The 17,835-nt window shown below is 42.1% G+C and overlaps 1 protein-coding gene across 5 annotated transcripts in view; it reads left to right on the top strand.

Annotated features, from left to right (window-relative positions):
- Window positions 1–3,313: 3,313 nt before the first annotated feature.
- LOC149317182 (tyrosine-protein phosphatase non-receptor type 2-like) overlaps window positions 3,314–17,835 on the top strand; it is a 36,814-nt gene continuing 22,292 nt past the window's right edge. For 2 of the 5 annotated variants that reach the window (XR_016280596.1, XR_016280597.1), the window contains exon 1: window positions 3,314–3,506. Coding sequence is in view for 3 of the 5 variants with exons in the window: in XM_089516991.1 (XP_089373117.1) it covers window positions 3,409–3,506 (98 nt within the window). In the remaining 2 variants the exon portion in view is untranslated. The remainder of the gene's footprint in view (window positions 3,507–17,835) is intronic. The other 3 variants (XM_089516991.1, XM_089516990.1, XM_089516992.1) reach the window with 3 other exon arrangements.

A 17,835-nucleotide genomic window follows, 5' to 3' on the forward strand; every position in this document is an offset into this window, starting at 1 on the left:
GGCACTGAAAGAAGATTAGGATTTGGAAGGGCAGCTATGAAAAAATTAAAAAAGATCCAGACGTGTAAAAATAAATAATTGAATACTAAAGTTAAGATTGTCCATGCCATCATATTTTCAATTTCTGTGAATAAAGCTGAAGTCAACCTGATGGCAGTTAAGAACTTCTGATAGATAGACCTATTATTGAGATTAGGGTTTTCAGAATAAAAACAAGAGCCGGCTGATGTACCTTTATTGTGCAGAAGGAGGAATTTCAGCAGATGCTACCTGCTTAGATGACAAGCAACATTTGCTGAAGTTTCCTCTGCTATTGAACCATTAAAGGTTTAGGATCCCTCTCTGGCAACTGTAATTGAGATATAATTGGTTGTAATGTTACACTGATAATTAAAGGAAATACTATATATCCTTTACATAAGAATGGGCCACTTGTCTCACTGTGTTTAAATTAGTTGCTGCTGTGTGCCTTCAAGTTGTTTCCAACCTACAGCAATGCTATCACAGTTTGCTTGGCAAGACTTTTTCAGAGGGGCTTTGCCTTCCTCTGAGGCTGAGAGAGTGTGACTTGCTCAAGGTTTTCCATGGAGCGAGTTTCCATGGATGACCTTAGGTGCATCTACACTGTAGAAAGAATCATTTGACACCACTTTAACAACCAGGGCTCCCTCCTACATAATCCTGGGATTGGTAATTTTGTGAGGCACCAACTCTGCCTGGAAAGGCTAAAGACTTTGTAAAAACAACAGTTCCCAGGATTCCACAGGATGGAGCTACAGCCCTAAAAAGTGATGCCAAACTTCATTACTTCTACACTATAGATGCACCCAACACGCAAGCTACTACACCACACTGGTTCTGAGGATAATTTACTTTCACTGCTTTAAAAATATTTTGTGGACTGCGATATTTTGTGTCACAATTGGCCAGTTATGTCTGCTAAAGAGTCCTGATGATGTTAGTTGGCTTCTGTGGAGTACATTACATATATCCAGGGTAGCTGTGTTGGCTGCAGAGTACAATAACATCGAAAAGCCACAAAACAGTGATACCTTTATTGGAACAACCAAAATGCACAAAATACATGCCCCACTGATGGTTAACTTTTTGTTTGCATCGCTGTATCTTGGAGAAGAATGTGCACTATTTTGGAGAATGGTTCCAGCACATTACTGGAAAATATGCTGTATCAGGAAGTAGCAACACTGCACAGATTGTTTTTTTGTGATCAATTAACCTATCGTTTTGTTCTCTGTGTGTGCACACGCTTAGCTTTATATAAAGGAGGAAAGACCAGTTTTTGTGCATGTGTGTGTCAGCGCTAGAAAAAAACAGTGCTGGCTTTCCTTGGTCCTTTGTTGTTGTGGTGTGCCTTCAAGTCATTTCCGACTCATGGCGACTCTCAACTGAATCTATAATAGGATTTTCTTGGCAAGATTTGTTCTGAAAGGTTTTCTGTGTTTATTTATTTATTTGGAGTATTTCTATTCTGTTCTTCAGCCAAAAAGGCTCTCAGAGCAGCTTACAGATAGTTATTCAGACGGTTCCCTGCCCTCAGGCTTACAATCTAAAAAGACACGACACAGAAGGAGTAGTGAATGGCGGTGGGGAAGGGGATAAAGTCCAGCTGTTCTTCTCTCCGAGGCCTGAACTATGGCAGATGGACTGGAGGGAGGGCCCTTCTTCTTATTCTTGTTTTGAGACTGTGTGGCCATGTTCTGGAAGAATTTATTCTTGATGTTTCGCCTGCATCTGTGGCTACCATCTTCATAAGGTAGTGGCATGGAAGTGTCTGGAGCACATATACCTGTAGGACCCTTGGTTTGGAAGGAAGTGGTTTTACATGTTAATGGCAGAGTTAGTTTGTATGCCATGCTGTGTTGAATGACGCAGCCTGGAGGTGTGTTGTGTGAAGAATATGTGAGGGGCATTTCTGTCTGTTTAACTCAATGGTCCCCAAACTGTGCTCTTTAGATTTTGAACTTCATCTCCTAGAATCCCAGACCAACATGTGAGCCAACATAACTGCCAGAATTTGGCCAACATGGCTGAGGCCTCTGGGAGTTCTCTTAAAGGGCACAGTTTGGGGACCACTGATTTAACTGGCGATCCATTGTCTTGCAGGGAAATGCTTGAGCCTGGGTGATGTTTGCTTGTTTGAGTCTTTTTCCCTCCAGAATTGGTAGCCAAACCTTGTTTACTCTCAGCATTTCTTCTTTTCTGTTGCAGTTTTCCAGGTGTATGCTTTATTTTATTTTCTACCAGTGTTTTTAACTGTGCTCCTTTTTTGTCCAGGGTGTATGTATGTATATTTACACAGTGCTGTACATACAATCAAAATAGATAAAATAAACCTGCTTATGGTTTTTATTTCACAGACACACAGCCCTAAAAGCTCATTGGGTAACATTATTGTTGTTGTTGTTAAGCTTTGTTTAGAAAGTATAAATACACACACACATATATACACAACACAGCCACACAGCCCGAAAAACCCACGATGGCTGCCAGCCGTAAAAGCCTTCAAATTCACTATTGTTCGGAGTTTGGAGTCTTGCCATGGAGTTCCCCTGAGGCTGAGAGCGTGTGACTTGCCCAAGGTTTTAATTTGTTGTCTGCTATATTTTATGGCTTGAATGTTGTTAGGATGTATCAATATGTATTAGGTTTAATTATTTCCATAGAATGTATGCCATAGGCAGGTTTATTTCATGTTTTAATTGGTTGTATGTGCAGCACTGTGTAAATTTACAGTGCTTTATAAAGCTTAACAACAAAAACAACAACAGCAAGGTCACCCAGTGTGTTTTTAGGGCTGTGTGTCTGTGGAAAAAACAAACAAACCATAGTCAGTGTGAAGTGGAAGGCTTTCGTGGCCGGCATCCATAGTTTTTTGTGGGTTTTGGGGGCTATGTAGCTTTGTTCTAGCACAAACCATAGTCAGGTTCGCTTTATTTTATCTAATTGATTGCATGTATTGGTTGTCTGTGAAACAAACAAAAACAGCGCCCGCTTTCTTTGGCCTGACAACACTGACGCAAAACACACACAAAAACAGGAACTTCCCCCCTTCCTGTTGCTGCCTTCACACACACACTCTCTCTCTCTCTCTCTCTCTTTTCCCTCCCGGACACAGCCAGCCCTTTCCAGTCAGTTCCCGCCCAAAGCCTCCAGTGACGTCATCATCATCACAGGTATCTTCTTCTTTTTCCTTTCCCAAGCTCTTCTCGGTAGACCAGCGTGTTTCCTTCCTGCGCATGCGCGTGCCGACGACGACGGCGTCAGGGTGAGGGTGGGGAGCAGCCTCTTGTGCGCCTGCGCGGTGGTGCCGAGCCTAGTCAAAGGTAGCGCGACGGCCGGCAGCGGCGCAGGCGAGGACCGGTTAGTGCTCCGGCGCGAGGGAGGGGGATGAGCGTGTCGCCCTCGTCGCCGCCATTATGTCCGTCACCATCGAGCAAGAGTTCCAGGAGATCGACGCTGCTAACGACTGGCAGCCCCGGTACCTGGTAAGTGTGTGAGGGAAGGGAAGGGAGAGTGAAGACTTGAGGGGAGGAAGAAGATGGAGGAGAAGTTGGTGCAGCCACGACGACGACGACGACGACGACCAAGGCTTCCTCAGGTGTCGGCGTTGGGGGGAGAACTGCGCATGCGCCGTCTTCCAGAAGGAAGGGAGGACTGAAAAGGAAACAAACTACAAATCCCATGACTCCATCCATAGCCATGGCTATGAAAGCGTTATTTCTGCAGTGCAGCAGCAGCAGCCATAGGGAAACCGGCTAAGGAGATGACATTCGTTCCTCCATATTTGCTAGGGTTAGGGGCACAGGACCCCCCTGAATATGGAAGAACAGCAAATAACAAGAACACCACGTTTTTAACCTGAGAGGACACCTCTCTAGGAATCTCTAGGTCCTCCAGCGCAACTCCATGGTCAACGTCCGACAGACGCTGGCCCTAGGATTGCGTTGGAGCAGCTACAAATGCCTAGTGGAGTGTTCTCTCTCGGTCTTTCAGTGCAACGTTTAGTTAGAGCTGACCAACTCTGTGGTTGACATCCAACAGACACTGACCATAGAGCTACAAATGCCTAGTGGAGTATTCTCTCTAGGAATCTCTAGGACCCTCAATGCAACTTTTGGTTAAAGTTGACCATAGAGTTGCGCCGAAGGATCTAGATATTCCTAGAGAGAATGTATTAATCAAATCTGTGAACAATCAAAGCCACAAATATCAAAGCCGCAAATATGGAGGGATGAGTGTACTTCACTGCAGTGGTCCCTCCGCATTGGCTGGGATCCACCTGTGAATGTGGAAAAACCACAAATTAAAACAAAACACTATTTGTTTTTCCTGAGATAACATTAGGAATCTCAGAGTCCTCAAGTCCAACTCTGTGGTCAAGAGGCGCCAGAAGTTGGATCATAGAAGAATACATAGAGAAGTGTTTCCTTTAGGAATGTCGAAGTTCTCCAGTACGACTCTGTGGTCAACTTGTGGCAGAATTGCACTGGAGGACTTAGGGCCCAAACAGACAGGCCAAAATAAAGCTGCTTTGGATCACTTTGGAGGTATGCTGTTTAAATGACACATCTTAAGAGGCCAGAAGCTGCACCAAAGCTGCACTCCATTCCTTAGGATTGGAGCGTGTCTTTGGCATGGCTTCCGGCCTGTTAGGACGCATGCAGCATTTAATTAGCATACCTCCAAAGTGACCTGAAGCAGCTTTATTTGGGCCCTTAGAGATCCTACAGAGAACATACTACAGTCAGCCCTCTGTTTTTGTGGGGGATCCGTTCTGGGAGGAAAAAAACCCATGACAACGGAAACTTGCAGACATTCAAGCCCCATAGACTGGAATGGGGGCACATGCCCACAAGTGGCCACCCACCTCAGGCACACACCCCATTTTAATCCCTTCCGTTTGCTCCTTGCGAGTAAGCAAGGGTCGCAGATCTGAAGTCTGCAGAAACGGAGGGGCAACTGTAATTAAAAGCTGCAAAAGTCAAAGTCGCAAATGTGGAGGGGCAGCTATACGCTCTTATAGTGCTGCTGTTCCACTTTTGCTGCTCTGGGTGCCTCCTGTGGCATTCTGAGATTTGCAGCATAGGGAAAGGCATTGAGGATTAGTCTCAGAAAACACACAACCGGAGGGTTTCACAGAAAACACAGAAAGAATAGCTAGGAGAAACTGATAATATAATGAACTATACTATAGCAATGGCAAGTGCATTTCTATACCGCCTATTAGTGAACTCAACACTCCCTAAGCAGTTTACAGTGTCTAAGCTGGGTACTCATTCTACTGACCTACAAAAGGATGGAAGGCTGAGTGGACCCTGGAGCCCTGCCTGGGATTAAACTCACAACTTTGTGGCTGCAGTACTGGCATTTAACCTTTTTGCCACTGGGGCAAATTTATATTTTTATATATACTGCAATGTAGTTACATACATCTAAGTGTACGGTCATTGTACATATGGTTAGACTTGTGGTTTCATTCCTTTGGCACATTGTTGGAAATAGTTCATTATATTGAGGATTCTCAGCCAGAGAGCTATGAGGCCTCAGTGAACTACAAAGCCCAGCACACAACAGGAGGCAGCCAGAGGAATAAAAGTGGTATAGCAGCACTTTAAGAGTGTAGTGTGGTAATCTAGTAAGTTTGTCTGTCGCTGCTTCAGGTTAGTTACCACATGCTCAGGCTAAAGTGTAAATAATTTAAAACAAAAGCTGGTTTTCGTCATCCCATGCACCTATCAGCCAATTTAATTCTTGTTGGTGCATGTCTTCAAGTTTCCAATTTATGACAACCCTATGGCAGTGAACCTATCCTGGGGTTTTCTTGCCAAGATTTTTCTTTGCTTAGGTTGAGAGAGTGTGACTTGCCCAAGGTCATCCAGTGGATTTTCATGAGCTGGCAATCAAACTCCGGTCTCTAGAGTCGTAGTCCACCGCACAAACTACTTTGATATGCTTGTTCAAGTCGTTTCTGACCTATGGCATCCCTAAGGCAAACCTAAAACAGGGTTTTCATGGCAGGATTTGTTCAGAGGAGGTTTGTCATGGCCAGACTCTGAGGCTGAGAAAAAGTGACTTGCCCAGGGTCACCCAGTGGGTTTCCATGGCCAAACCAGGATTCGAACCCTGGTCTCCAGAATCACAGTCCAACACACAAACACCTACACCTCTGGTCTCATCTGCATTGCAGAAATAATCCAGTTCAAATCAGTAGTGTCTCACACCAGGGAGGCCTGGCATCGACCATATAGAGGTAGAGTCTAGGGCAGTCTGAGATCATGCATACACATGTTCTGTTTTGGAAAGTTGTCAAGGATACAACTGGGAGCAGACATTATGTTCATCAACCTCAAGAAATAGAAACTGCACCCACAAACTGCAGTAATATGGAGTAAATAAATCACTAAGTAGTAGAGTAGGGTCTAATCTGCACTGCAGAAATAATGAAGTTCAACGCTGCTTTAACTGCTATGGGACCGTGCTATGGTATCCTGGCATTTGTAGTTCCTTGTGGCACCGGAGCTCTCTGACAGAGATGGCTAAATGTCTCACAAAACTACAAATCCCTTAATTCCATAGCATAGTGTCAAGGCAGTTAGCCATGTAAAACTGCATTAGTTCTTCAGTGGAGAGCAGACCTCTGTGCTTGGAGAGGTGGAGATAGGCAGGCTTGTGGTGCACATACTCCAGCAGTGAATGAGTAGTTGGGGTGGCCTCCTTGAAATGCTTGGGAGGAAGGGGTTAAATGGGCTGAGCGGATTGCAGGCCTTGTTGCAGTCTTTTCAGGTTCCTCTCTCACACTTCTGTATTTGCTCCCCCCGTGGTTGTCACGCTCTCCCTTAGGGCCCTGCCCTTTGCTAGACTGACTACCCCAAGTCCTTGTCTATCTTGGGACTGCTGATCATGAGTGGACATCACTGTGGTACAACCCCCCCCCCCCGCCTTCTTTGACATGTTATATTAGAAACAGTGTTGTACTTTCAGATGGTTGCACAGACCAGGTGTTCCCTGGCTACAGTTTTAACACGAAATTAATGTGGCAGTGCTGAAAACAAAGGAAACCTGTGCTTTAAGAGCCCCAGTTTGATGCTTTAGCTCAGGGGTAGGCAGCCTTTTTGAGCCGTGGGCCGGGTTGCTGTCCCTCAGAAAACTGGGGGGCCAAAGCCAAAAAATAAATAAATATATATATATATTTTTAAAAAATTAAATAAATAAACCGGGACAAATGTAGGACAAAATTTTCAAATGGAAAGCACTTTAAAAAAAAAGGAGAACACGCAAAATAAATTGCTGATTTTTAAAAAAAATGTTAATATAAATGCATGTTTCAGAGGCTTCTATAGACAATTGCCCCCCTTGCCTGCCGCTTGTCCCCCTTGCCCGCCTCCTCCTGATAGGCCAAAGGCCCCACGCCCTCACTCGAGAGGCCAAAGGCTCCGGCGGCAATCGGTGGCAGGACTGGGCTGGGGCCGGTCCCAAGGCCTTGCCGGGCCGCATCCGGCCCACGGGCCACAGGTTGCCTACCCCTGCTTTAGCTGATTTAGGGACTTGCACGGGAATGTGATACAACACAAGCACATAATTGTGTTGGCCCATTGGTAACATTGAACTGTAGTGAGCTGTTGTGCCCTCTTATGTGTACACTTGGAGAATGGCCCATTGTTGAGAATGGCACAGCATTATGATTTTCCCAAACATAGATGGGTATGTGGGAAACTTTGGACCAGTGAATTTTTATTAGTGAATTGTTTTTGTTAGTCTTTGGTGTAGGAATGTCAGTTCCATCTTTAACTGTTGGCCAGAATCCTGTTAGCGACATGCATGTGTGTAAAGATAGCTTACATGCATCTCTTTTTGTATGGAGTATTAAATACCCCGAAGGCACTAGATCCCATCTGATCTTGGAAGCTAATCAAAGTCAGCCCTGGTTTGTACTTGGATGGGAGACCATCAATAGCTATCAGGGGCTTTACATGATATTTCAGAGGAAGGAACTGTCAAAACCACCTTTGAGTATCCCTTGCCTAAGAAAACCCTATGAAATTCAAGAGGTTGCCATACATCAACAGTCAACTTGAAGGCACATACATACAAACGAGTTGCTATTCTGTAGCTGTTTGTGCATCTCTCCAAACTTCCTTCAATAGCTCCTAAGCCCCAGGACAGATGGCTGCTGTCACTTCTTACCAATTTGGGAAGCAGGGAAAGATGTTTAGACAATAGTTCCCAGGTAAGAGATAGGAAACTGCATTCCGTCTGTTGGCATATTCCCATTTCCTTCCCCCTCTGAGCTAAGATGGGCTGGTCCTTCCTTGTTTGACCTGTCTCCCTATTCCCTCACAGCACAACTGGCCCCTCCTGCAGCTTGAAAGCTGAGAGGGGAGAAAGGTTTTGGATTGGGGTACAGAGGAATAGAGGATAGGCCCCTTGTATCCCATCTAAAAAATACATACATGGGGTGGACACATAACTGCAAGGACAGAGGGTTACACTCTGCCTGCTTGATATAGGCCCCATACAGGCAGGCCAAAATAAAGCTGCTTCGGGTCACTTTGGAGGTATGCTGTTTCAATGATGCATGCGTCCTAAGAGTCCGGAAGCTGCGCCAAAGCTGTGCTCTAGTCCTTAGGACTGGATCATGGCTTTGGCGCTGCTTCTGGACTCTTAGGAAGCATGCATCATTTAAACAGCATACCTCCAAAGTGACCCAAAGCAGCTTTATTTTGGCCTATCTGTATGGGGCCATAGGATCTCAAATTTTGTGTTGGGAAGAAGTATTGTACATTAAAAATGGTGTGAGCACATGTACTTAACATACGGTATGAAGCCAAACAGTAGTTTTGCTTTCACATTCTATGTGCCATAAATCCATGGTATATTTAAAGGCTCTTCTGCTTTGCTGTATTTTAAACAAATAAACAAGTCCAAGATTATTGCTGGCACTTTAGAAAAAATGCCAGACCTTTGCCATAGATATTTGAAATTGCTGCAATTGGGATTCTTTGAAGGAATCTTTGACTTTTGAAACCTCATTACTCAGTTTTTGGGAGACACTGGAGAAGAGATGCTTGTAGCCATCCACATTTTTCAGCAAACATTCTTATCTCAACTTGCATCTTTTACGCTTTTCAGCTTCCTAGAGAAACATAAGCTGCCCGGCATTACAGTCTGAGGTGGATAATCGACACTTTATCCACTTACTCATTTTATTGAAACGTTTTTAAACGTTTTTATCTGTGAGCCATCTTGGGTCCCTTTCTGGGAGAAAGGCAGCATATGAATGGAATAAATTTTACAAACAAATTGGAACTGATGTATAGTTGCCTATGTTTCTTAATGGAGAGATTGTGAGATTGTTGATTACAAGAAGAAGTATGGTTATAGGTATGCCTCTGTTAATAAAGTTGGTGTGTTTCTGGGTTTGACTTCTTTAAAAGAAACTTTGGTACCAGAGGTAGAAATAAAATGGAAAGAATAAAAATACGCTCCTGTACAACAAAAAAGAAGAGCACTTAAACATGTTTAAGTACATTTTTATTCAAAACTATTCACAAGTGAAATGAAAGAACCATATCGGGGAGCCCTTGCATAAATAAACAAAAAAAATTTGAACACTCTATAGAGATTACCTGAAGGCTTTTCCAAAATGTATCCAGGCATGATTTTTCTTTTCACTAGCCTCTACTTTTCTTATGATTTCCATTTTGGTGTGCAGATCTAGACTTTTTAAAACATGTTAAGGGTATCTGGAGAGGCTGGCTAATCTACTTTCCCTTTTTCTTTCTGTTCTGCTATTTATACGTTTTGTAAGAGGTTCGTGAGATAGCAATTGTTTATCTTGTTGGTTTTAGGCAGATATATACAGCTACAGAATGATTGGTTGGAGTAGAATCTCATTTCCAGCTCAAGCTTTATTGCATTGTTTACCAGAGACATGCTGTGAAAGTCTGTGTTTCTCTAACCCTCCCAGTACTGATGCTGGTAAAAACATCCAGCTAGACAAAGGACAAGGAGGAGAAGGGCCACTGAGAGTGTTAAAAGACTTTATAAAAATGAAATTCTTTGTCAGAGACTTTGGGCCGAAATAAATGGCCATAAAGGGGCAGCATAACGTTATCCCTTTGAGCACCAGATTGGGGACGTGACAATTGCACACCGCGGCCCCAATCCAGTGTTTTCCTGGCCCAAAAAGAAGCGGCAAAATGCCACCCCGAAGCTGGCGTTTTTTGCTGGTTTGCTTTGCCCCTTTGTTAACTGAGGTACGACTGTATTGAGGGCAGGGTACAAGAATGCACTGTTGTACTGCCCAGACAAGGAGTATAGTTGTAGTTTTGATGATAATATTGGTTTGTTTTTTTCTTGAGAGGGAAATACTTTGAGTGTTTAGAGCACCTGTTTTTTGTTGCAACCTTCTATGCACGTACCTGCAAACAAGCCTCAGTTAATTCCTGAACCATTTTCTGAGTAGACATGCCTAGGATTCCTGTTACTGCCGTTACTCATACAGTAACTGTGTTTCGTGGCAGGGATGAATACAGCTAAGCTTAAGTGATAATAGATTTTTGAAAACTATAGAATGATTTAATCACTGAGATGAGATTTGGAACCAAGGACTTGTGGCTCACAGCTGACATTTCTAGCTCATACATTAAAATAACCCCATGCCAGGATCGGATATGACTAACACTTCTGTGTTCTTCCTTCACCACATCCTTCTTTGCCACTCGGAGAGCTACGTAAAGCCATGAATAGTACCGTGAATAGTACTTTACTCAGATTTTTGTTCAGCTAGACATTTCTAGAAATGAAAAAAGGTCATTTTTCAAAGATTTAAATATATTATCAAGTTGTTTCCATATAGGTAGGTTGTTCACAAATGAAGTTCAGACTAAATGAAGAAATTCTAATTTTTTACATAATGGCATTGTTCAGACATAATGTCAAACTGTGGCTTATTCAGATGACATGGAGGAAATGATGTCTGCCCTCCTTCTTTGGCCTGGCTCCTACTTCCATTTTAATTAACTTCACTTTAATATTACAGTGGGCCCTTGTTATCTGCTGGAGTTTGGTTCCAGGACCCCCATGGATAACCAAATCTGTGGATTCTTGAGTCCCATTAAATACAATGGTATAGTAAAATGGTGTCCTTTATATAAAGTGGAAAAATCAAGCTTTGCTGTTTGGAATTTATACTTTTTTGGAATATTTTCAAGCCTTGGGTGCTTAACTCTGTGGATAAAAAAAATCTGTGTCAAAGAACATTTATAGCTAGACAAACTGTAATTAAACTTAACTGTGGTCTAATGAAACCAGGCAACTTTAAATGTAGTTGATGAATCTGACTTTTTTGCTATGCTATAATTATGACAGACAGATTCAGTCAAGATTTTTTGCAGTGGTATGCTCCAGTAAACTGGAAATGGAAGTGATACTTTCAATTTCTTCTTTGGGTCTGTGATGGAAGAAAATACAAACTTAAGCCTTCTTAACATTTCATTTCCCTCTGACCTCTTTGCTTATAATCCCCACATCATGTCTGTTGGTGCATATACTGAACAACTGATGATACACACACACACACACACAACCCCACCCATTGAAGTTCATTGCCAGGCTGCTTAAACTTAGGCCATTAATTTTTTTTCTAGCTTTGAGGTATCAGAAGACTGTCATCAAATAAAATTCTGAATGTTAATGAATCTGTAAAATATTATGAATAAGAATCATTGTGGGGTAGTGGTTTGCTTGTTGGAGTAGGACATTGGGAGATGATAGAAGCTCTTGCCCTTGGGCAAATCACACCCTCAGCATTGGAAGAAAGTGAAGACAACCCCCCTCTGAAACAAATTCTGCCAAGAAAACCCCATGATAGGTTTGCGTTAGGGTTGTCATATGTCAGAAGTGACTTGAAGGGACACAACAGCTGTGTACAAATCTGGAAGGAAGATACAAAGTTTTCATCAGAAATATTTGTCAGACCATTTCTTAGCAGATTCTTAACATGAACAACTTATGTTACAATGAGAATATTGAGAGCAACTGTGGAAATCCATCCTGAATGAGTAATTTCCTTAACTGACCCTGAGTTTATTGTATAAGGTTGCAAATGTTCTGAAGAATGTATCCCACTTAGGTACACAGTGTTTGGCCTTTACTAGTTATGCAAACTAATCTGTGGTTTTTTGTCTTTCAAGCAGCTGTGTTTGATTCTTTTTTTTAAATTTCCCAAAAGAAACATGGTCTGGATGTCATTCCAGTGATTTGATGAATTAGCCAATAGAAGGGTCAGATGTAGACCTTCCTGAATGCTTGTTATATATGTGGCCTTGTAATACTTGGAATCCTAACACTTGCTTTGTGAAGTTTCACAAATAATGTGACAAATTACATTTATTAGTGTTCCTTGCTTCTTGAGTTCTTGGATTTTACATCATCGTCTGGTGCTGAGCCACATCTGATAGAAACCGAAACTCTGTTATGATTCAGCTGTGAAGAGACATCCTGGTGCTTGTGATTAAAGCATACTGTCTTGATGGGTTTCTTTCTGTTTGTTGCTTCAGACATATGTCTTGTGCTTTCATAAAAATGCTCTGTATGGTCAAGTTCTTCAAAAATATTTCTAATATGGAATGCGGATTATCATATTCAGACTAACTAACAAACGAACAAGCTTCATTTATATCCCGTTTCCTACCGCTTAAGCAGTGTCTAAGTGGTTTACAACTGTAAGCTAATTTGCCCCCAACAATCTGGGTACTTATTTTCATGACCTCGGAAGGATGCAAGCCTGAGTCAAGCTTGAGCCCTTTTGCTGGTCTTGAGGCTGCAGTACAGGCATTTAACCACTGCACCACCAGGGCTCCTTCAACATTCAAACAAGATCATCAACTTAAGATCAAGCCTTTAAGAAGTGTAAAATAATAAGAAAATGCCTATTTTAGTGTTGCACTACCATAACACCCATATTACTGTAGTGAAAATGTTGTACTAATATGGCTGTCATGTTAGAAACATTTTCAGTTGATTCTGCCTATTTTGCACACGGTTAAGGGCATGAGCTTGTGTTTTTTAAAGTGGCTTGATATGGAATGAGTTTTTTCATTTTGAAATAAGTAGTATCTTACATCTTATTTCAGATATCTTAAGGTGAATATCAAATTACCAAAGTGTGATAGGTTTAACATGTCATAATATATAAATAATTATCAATACTGAGTTATAGACATTCTTAAAGTATTACTATTATTTCTTATCTTTCTCCCATCATAGAGACTCAAAGTGGCTATGTTTTATTCTAGAACCTCAGTCATTAAAATGTTGTTGTGCTTCCTCATCAGCAGTGCTGATAGTGTTCCTCTGTCTTTCTGTTAAAACATGTAGATCATTTTTTCAAGAAAGTTTTTCAAATAAAAGTTTGTAATAGTGGTTTTTCAAAAAAAATTTATACAACTTTAATAACTGTTGGTATATTAATTGATGGAAACCAACAGCTTAATTAGTGCAGTTGTGAAAATGTTCTGGGTTCTTTAGGTCCAAAACACACTGCAGAAATAATCCAGTTTGTGACCGCTTTAACTGGCCTGTCTCAATGCTAGGGAATCCTGGGAATTGTAGTTTTTGTGAGACATTTAGTCTTCTCTGTCAGAGAGCTCTGGTGCCACAACAAACTACAACTCCCTGGTTTCCCTATCACTGAGCCATGCCAGATAGTGGTCTCAAACTGGATTATTTCTGCAGTGTGTTTGGGACCTTTGACCGAATTTTTTCTGTATGTTGAAGGGCATCTTAATCCACTATTACGAGTTACTAGTTACTATTACTAGTTCTAGCATTCAATTTTTCTAGGAACTAGAAAAGTTATACTGAATTCACTAATAATTTGTTCTTAAGGTAAGAATCATGAAAACAAAAGTTCATTTAGCTCAGGTAGGTAAAACAAGGGCCTTAAGATGCCTTTAGATAAGTGAGATAGGTTGGATTATGATAGTCATTCACTGCTTTTAATTCTTAGTGGTATGGTGCCTTTGAAAATCACGTAAAGGAAGTTGTATGGATGGGAGAGTAAATGTATAGGGAAGTGTTTGAAGGTTTGAGTATGTGAGAAGATGTCGATGTTTGGATGGAGGGAAAGAGGGAGAAGGTCGAGAGAGCAAGTAAAAGGAAGAATGAGAATTGAGAGAGTAGTTAAGAAGGGTGTAATTGTGTAAAAGTAAGAGAGATGATTTTCAAGGAGGAGTGAAGAAGGGGGTAGTGGACGGAGAGAATCGATGAAGACTGTTTAGGAGGGTAAGGGAAGTGGGGTGACTCCAGGAGGAATTCTGTGTTAAATGGTATGGATTAAATAGCCAGAAGGTATCTGCTGTATTTATTATACATGGATGGTTGTATGGAAGTTAAGTGTATAGATGTTTTTATAAGTTTTATATCCTGAATTTTTTTGAATAAAGATTATCAAAATTGAAAATGGAAGCTTCACTTCAAGCTGTTCTTATGAACAATCACTAACAGACATAGTCAATAAGGTTTCCGTTTCTTATTTTAAAGTCATCTATGTTTGGCCCCATACAGACAGGCCAAAATGAAGCTGCTTCGGGTCACTTTGGAGGTATGCTGTTTAAATGATGCATGTGTCCTAAGATTCTGGAAGCTGTGCCAAAGCCACACTCCAGTCCTTAGAACTGGAGCATGGCTTTGGCACAGCCTCTGGACTTTTAGGATACACTCATCATGTAAACAGGATAACTCCAAAGTGACCCGAAGCAACTTTATTTTGGCCTGTCTGTATGGGGCCTTTTTCTGTTTAGAAGTTCTACTCTCTCTCAAGGAAGAGGACAGAGGTCTAATCCTTGTACTGTATTACCACCTTTCCCTCTGCAGGTTCTGTGTCTTCTGCAGAACTGTTCTAGTGAACTCTCTGGAACATCATAAGAATCTACTTTCCTCTAGTGAGAAGAAGCAATAGATATTGGTACCTTTTATGTCTAGCCATATATTGCTAATCATTTCTAGTGTGTTTACAGAAAAAGTGTCTTATTCTTTACCATTACCAACTTCACAAACCTCTGTCATGTTTTCTATTTCATCAATTTTCTTTAACTTCCAGTTAAGGAAACCTAAACTGAAATAGGGTGTTCTGAATTTTTTTGTGCAGTAAATGGAGCAACTTGGAAGAAAAAAGAAGTGTTTCATCCATTGTAGCCTGTTTCTAATCTTGATCAGCATAGCATAGTGGTTTAAGTGTTGGACTATGATTCTGGAGATCAGGGTTTGATTCCCTGTTTGGCCATGAAAACTGCTGGGTGATCTTGGGCAAGTCACATGCTCTCAGCCTTGAGAAGGCAATGGCAAACCTCTTCTATACAAATCTTGTCAAGAAAACTCCATGATAGGGTCTTAAGGTCGTCATAAGTCAGAAACAAAAACAACAAGAACAATTTTGCCCTATTTAGCCTCAGTTTCTCCCATCCCAATAAACTTTAATTCTCCTCCTTTCTGTAATGGGATGACTAGAGTGACACAAAGTTCTGAATTATGTGTATCACAGATCTAGGTAATGGCATTATGATATGTGAAGTCTAAGGCTTTCATGGCCGGCATCCATATTTTTTGTGGGTTTTTCAGGCTATGTGGCCATATTTAGAAGTGTTTATTCCTGACGTTTCGCCAGCATCTGTGGCTGGCATCTTCAGAGAATGCTTGCCTGGAAAGGACTTGTGTGTGTGTGTGTGTGTGTGTGTGTGTATACACACACACATACTGTGTGACCCTGGGAAGGCAGGAGTGATTTGCATGTGAGTAGTTCTGTTGCTAATGGCAGGCCTCAGGGTGGGAGGATCTAGTGTCTGCTTGCTTAGTGCTCATTGTCTGCAGGGAAACCCCAGACCCTGGGAGATTTCTCATTTGCATTTGTTGAGACTTCATCTTGCTATTTTTCAGGACTGGTAGCCAAATCTTGTTTACTTTAAGGGTTTCCTCTTTCCTGTTGAAATTGTCCAGGTGTTTGTGGATTTCAGTGGCTTCATTGTGCATCCTGACATGGTAGTTGTTGGCATGATTCAGAATTTTAGTGTTTTCAAACAGTATTTTATGCCCAGGATGGTTTGTAACATGTTCTGCTAGTGCTGATTTTTTGGCTGACCCAGTCTGCAATGTCTCTCATGCTCCTTGATTCTTGTTTGTACATTGCGTTTGGTGGTCCTTATGTAGACTTGTCCGCAGCTGCATGGTATGCGGTAAACGCCTGCGGCTGTGAGAGGGTCTCTCTGTTCCTTGACTGAGTGAAGCATTTGTTGGATTTTCTTCATCGGTTTGTAAACTATTTGAAGGTTGTGTTTCCTCACCAGTTTCCCTATTCTGTCTGTGACTCCTTTGATGTATGGTAAAAATACCTTCCCTTTGGGTGGTTGTTTGTCTTCCCTCCTTTGGGCTTTTCTGAGCCTGGCAGCCCTTCTGATGTCTAAGTTGGAATACCATTAGCCTGTAGAGCCTGGTCCAGGTGCTTCAATTCATCTTCCAAGAAATGGGGTTCGCAGATGGGTTTTGCCCAGTCTACCAGTGTTTTGATTGTGCTTCTTTTTTTGTCCTGGGTAAAGTTTGGAATTCTTGTGCAGGTATCAATATGTGTGTATGTGGGTTTTCTGTATACTGTGTGACCCAAATGTTGACTTGGTTTGCAGATGACTAGGACATCCAAGAATGGCAATGTTCCTTCCTTTTCTTTTTCCATAGTGAATTGGATGTTGGGGTGAATGTTGTTCAGATGGTTCAGCAACACAGCCAGACCTTCTTCTCCATGGCTCTAAATGGTGAAAGTGTCATCCACGTATTGGAACCAAGTTGTGGGCTTTTTCAATGCTGTTTCCAGGACTTGCTTTTCAAAGTGTTCCATGAGCTTTTATATTTGGGACCCTGCTCAAGCTTTGTGAGTTTTGCCAGGAGTTGGCTGGCAGGTTGGCATTGCACTACTCTTTCTCCTTTCTTTCATTGGACAGGCCAAGAGAAGAGACAGAAAAAGGAAAAAAATGTTTTTTTTTGGGGGGGGGAGACACTTAAACTGTGTGAAGAAGGCACATCTCTTGCGTAGGAAGAAGGAGTATCTGAGGTCAATCCAGTATTAAAATCTCTCCCTTTCCCTGTCCTCATCATTCCCCAGTCACATGTGGCCTTTGTAAACTGCCTACACACACACTAGCTGCACCCCTATCCACCCTGACAAAAAAAAAAGAAAAAAGGATTGCGAGTCATTTCTCGCTGGGGAGAAGCTTGTCCCTTTGCACCTGATTACCTTGGGAGCAGCAACTGAGCAGTGACCAAGAACTCCTGAAGTTGGAAGCTGCTGTCTTCCATTCACACAACAGACTCCAGCTTCTTGAGTGGAGTGCCAGAGAAATCCAGGGATTCTTCCTCCTCCTAACTCCAAAAGAAGCAGGCTTTTATTACAATGGGAGATAGCAGTCTCCAGCTTCAGGTATTTTTCCTCCTTTTAATTCCCACAGCAGGAGGCTGGTGTGTCAGTGGGAGACAACAGCCTTCTGCTTTGGGAGTTAAGAGGAGGAAGAATCCCTGGATTCCTCCTGTACTGCACTCCCAAAGTTGGAAGCTCTTGTGTCAATGGCAGACAGCAGTCTTCCTCACACTCCCTTGCTCCCTGATTCTCCTTCTATCACGGATGGGGCCAGGCCATACCAAGAGAATGGAGGGACCCAGAATGTCCTGCCCTGTCACTTTTTCTCCCAAAGTTCCAAAGCTCATTGGATGGAGAAAGGAGGTTTCATCTGCCCCACTATTTGGCTGTGCCTTTTCTTCTGCTGAGCT

Source organism: Sceloporus occidentalis, unplaced genomic scaffold (genome assembly GCF_023333645.1).
Source record: "Sceloporus occidentalis isolate IW3139 unplaced genomic scaffold, rSceOcc1.0.p SCAF_3, whole genome shotgun sequence".
NCBI lineage: Eukaryota > Metazoa > Chordata > Lepidosauria > Squamata > Phrynosomatidae > Sceloporus > Sceloporus occidentalis.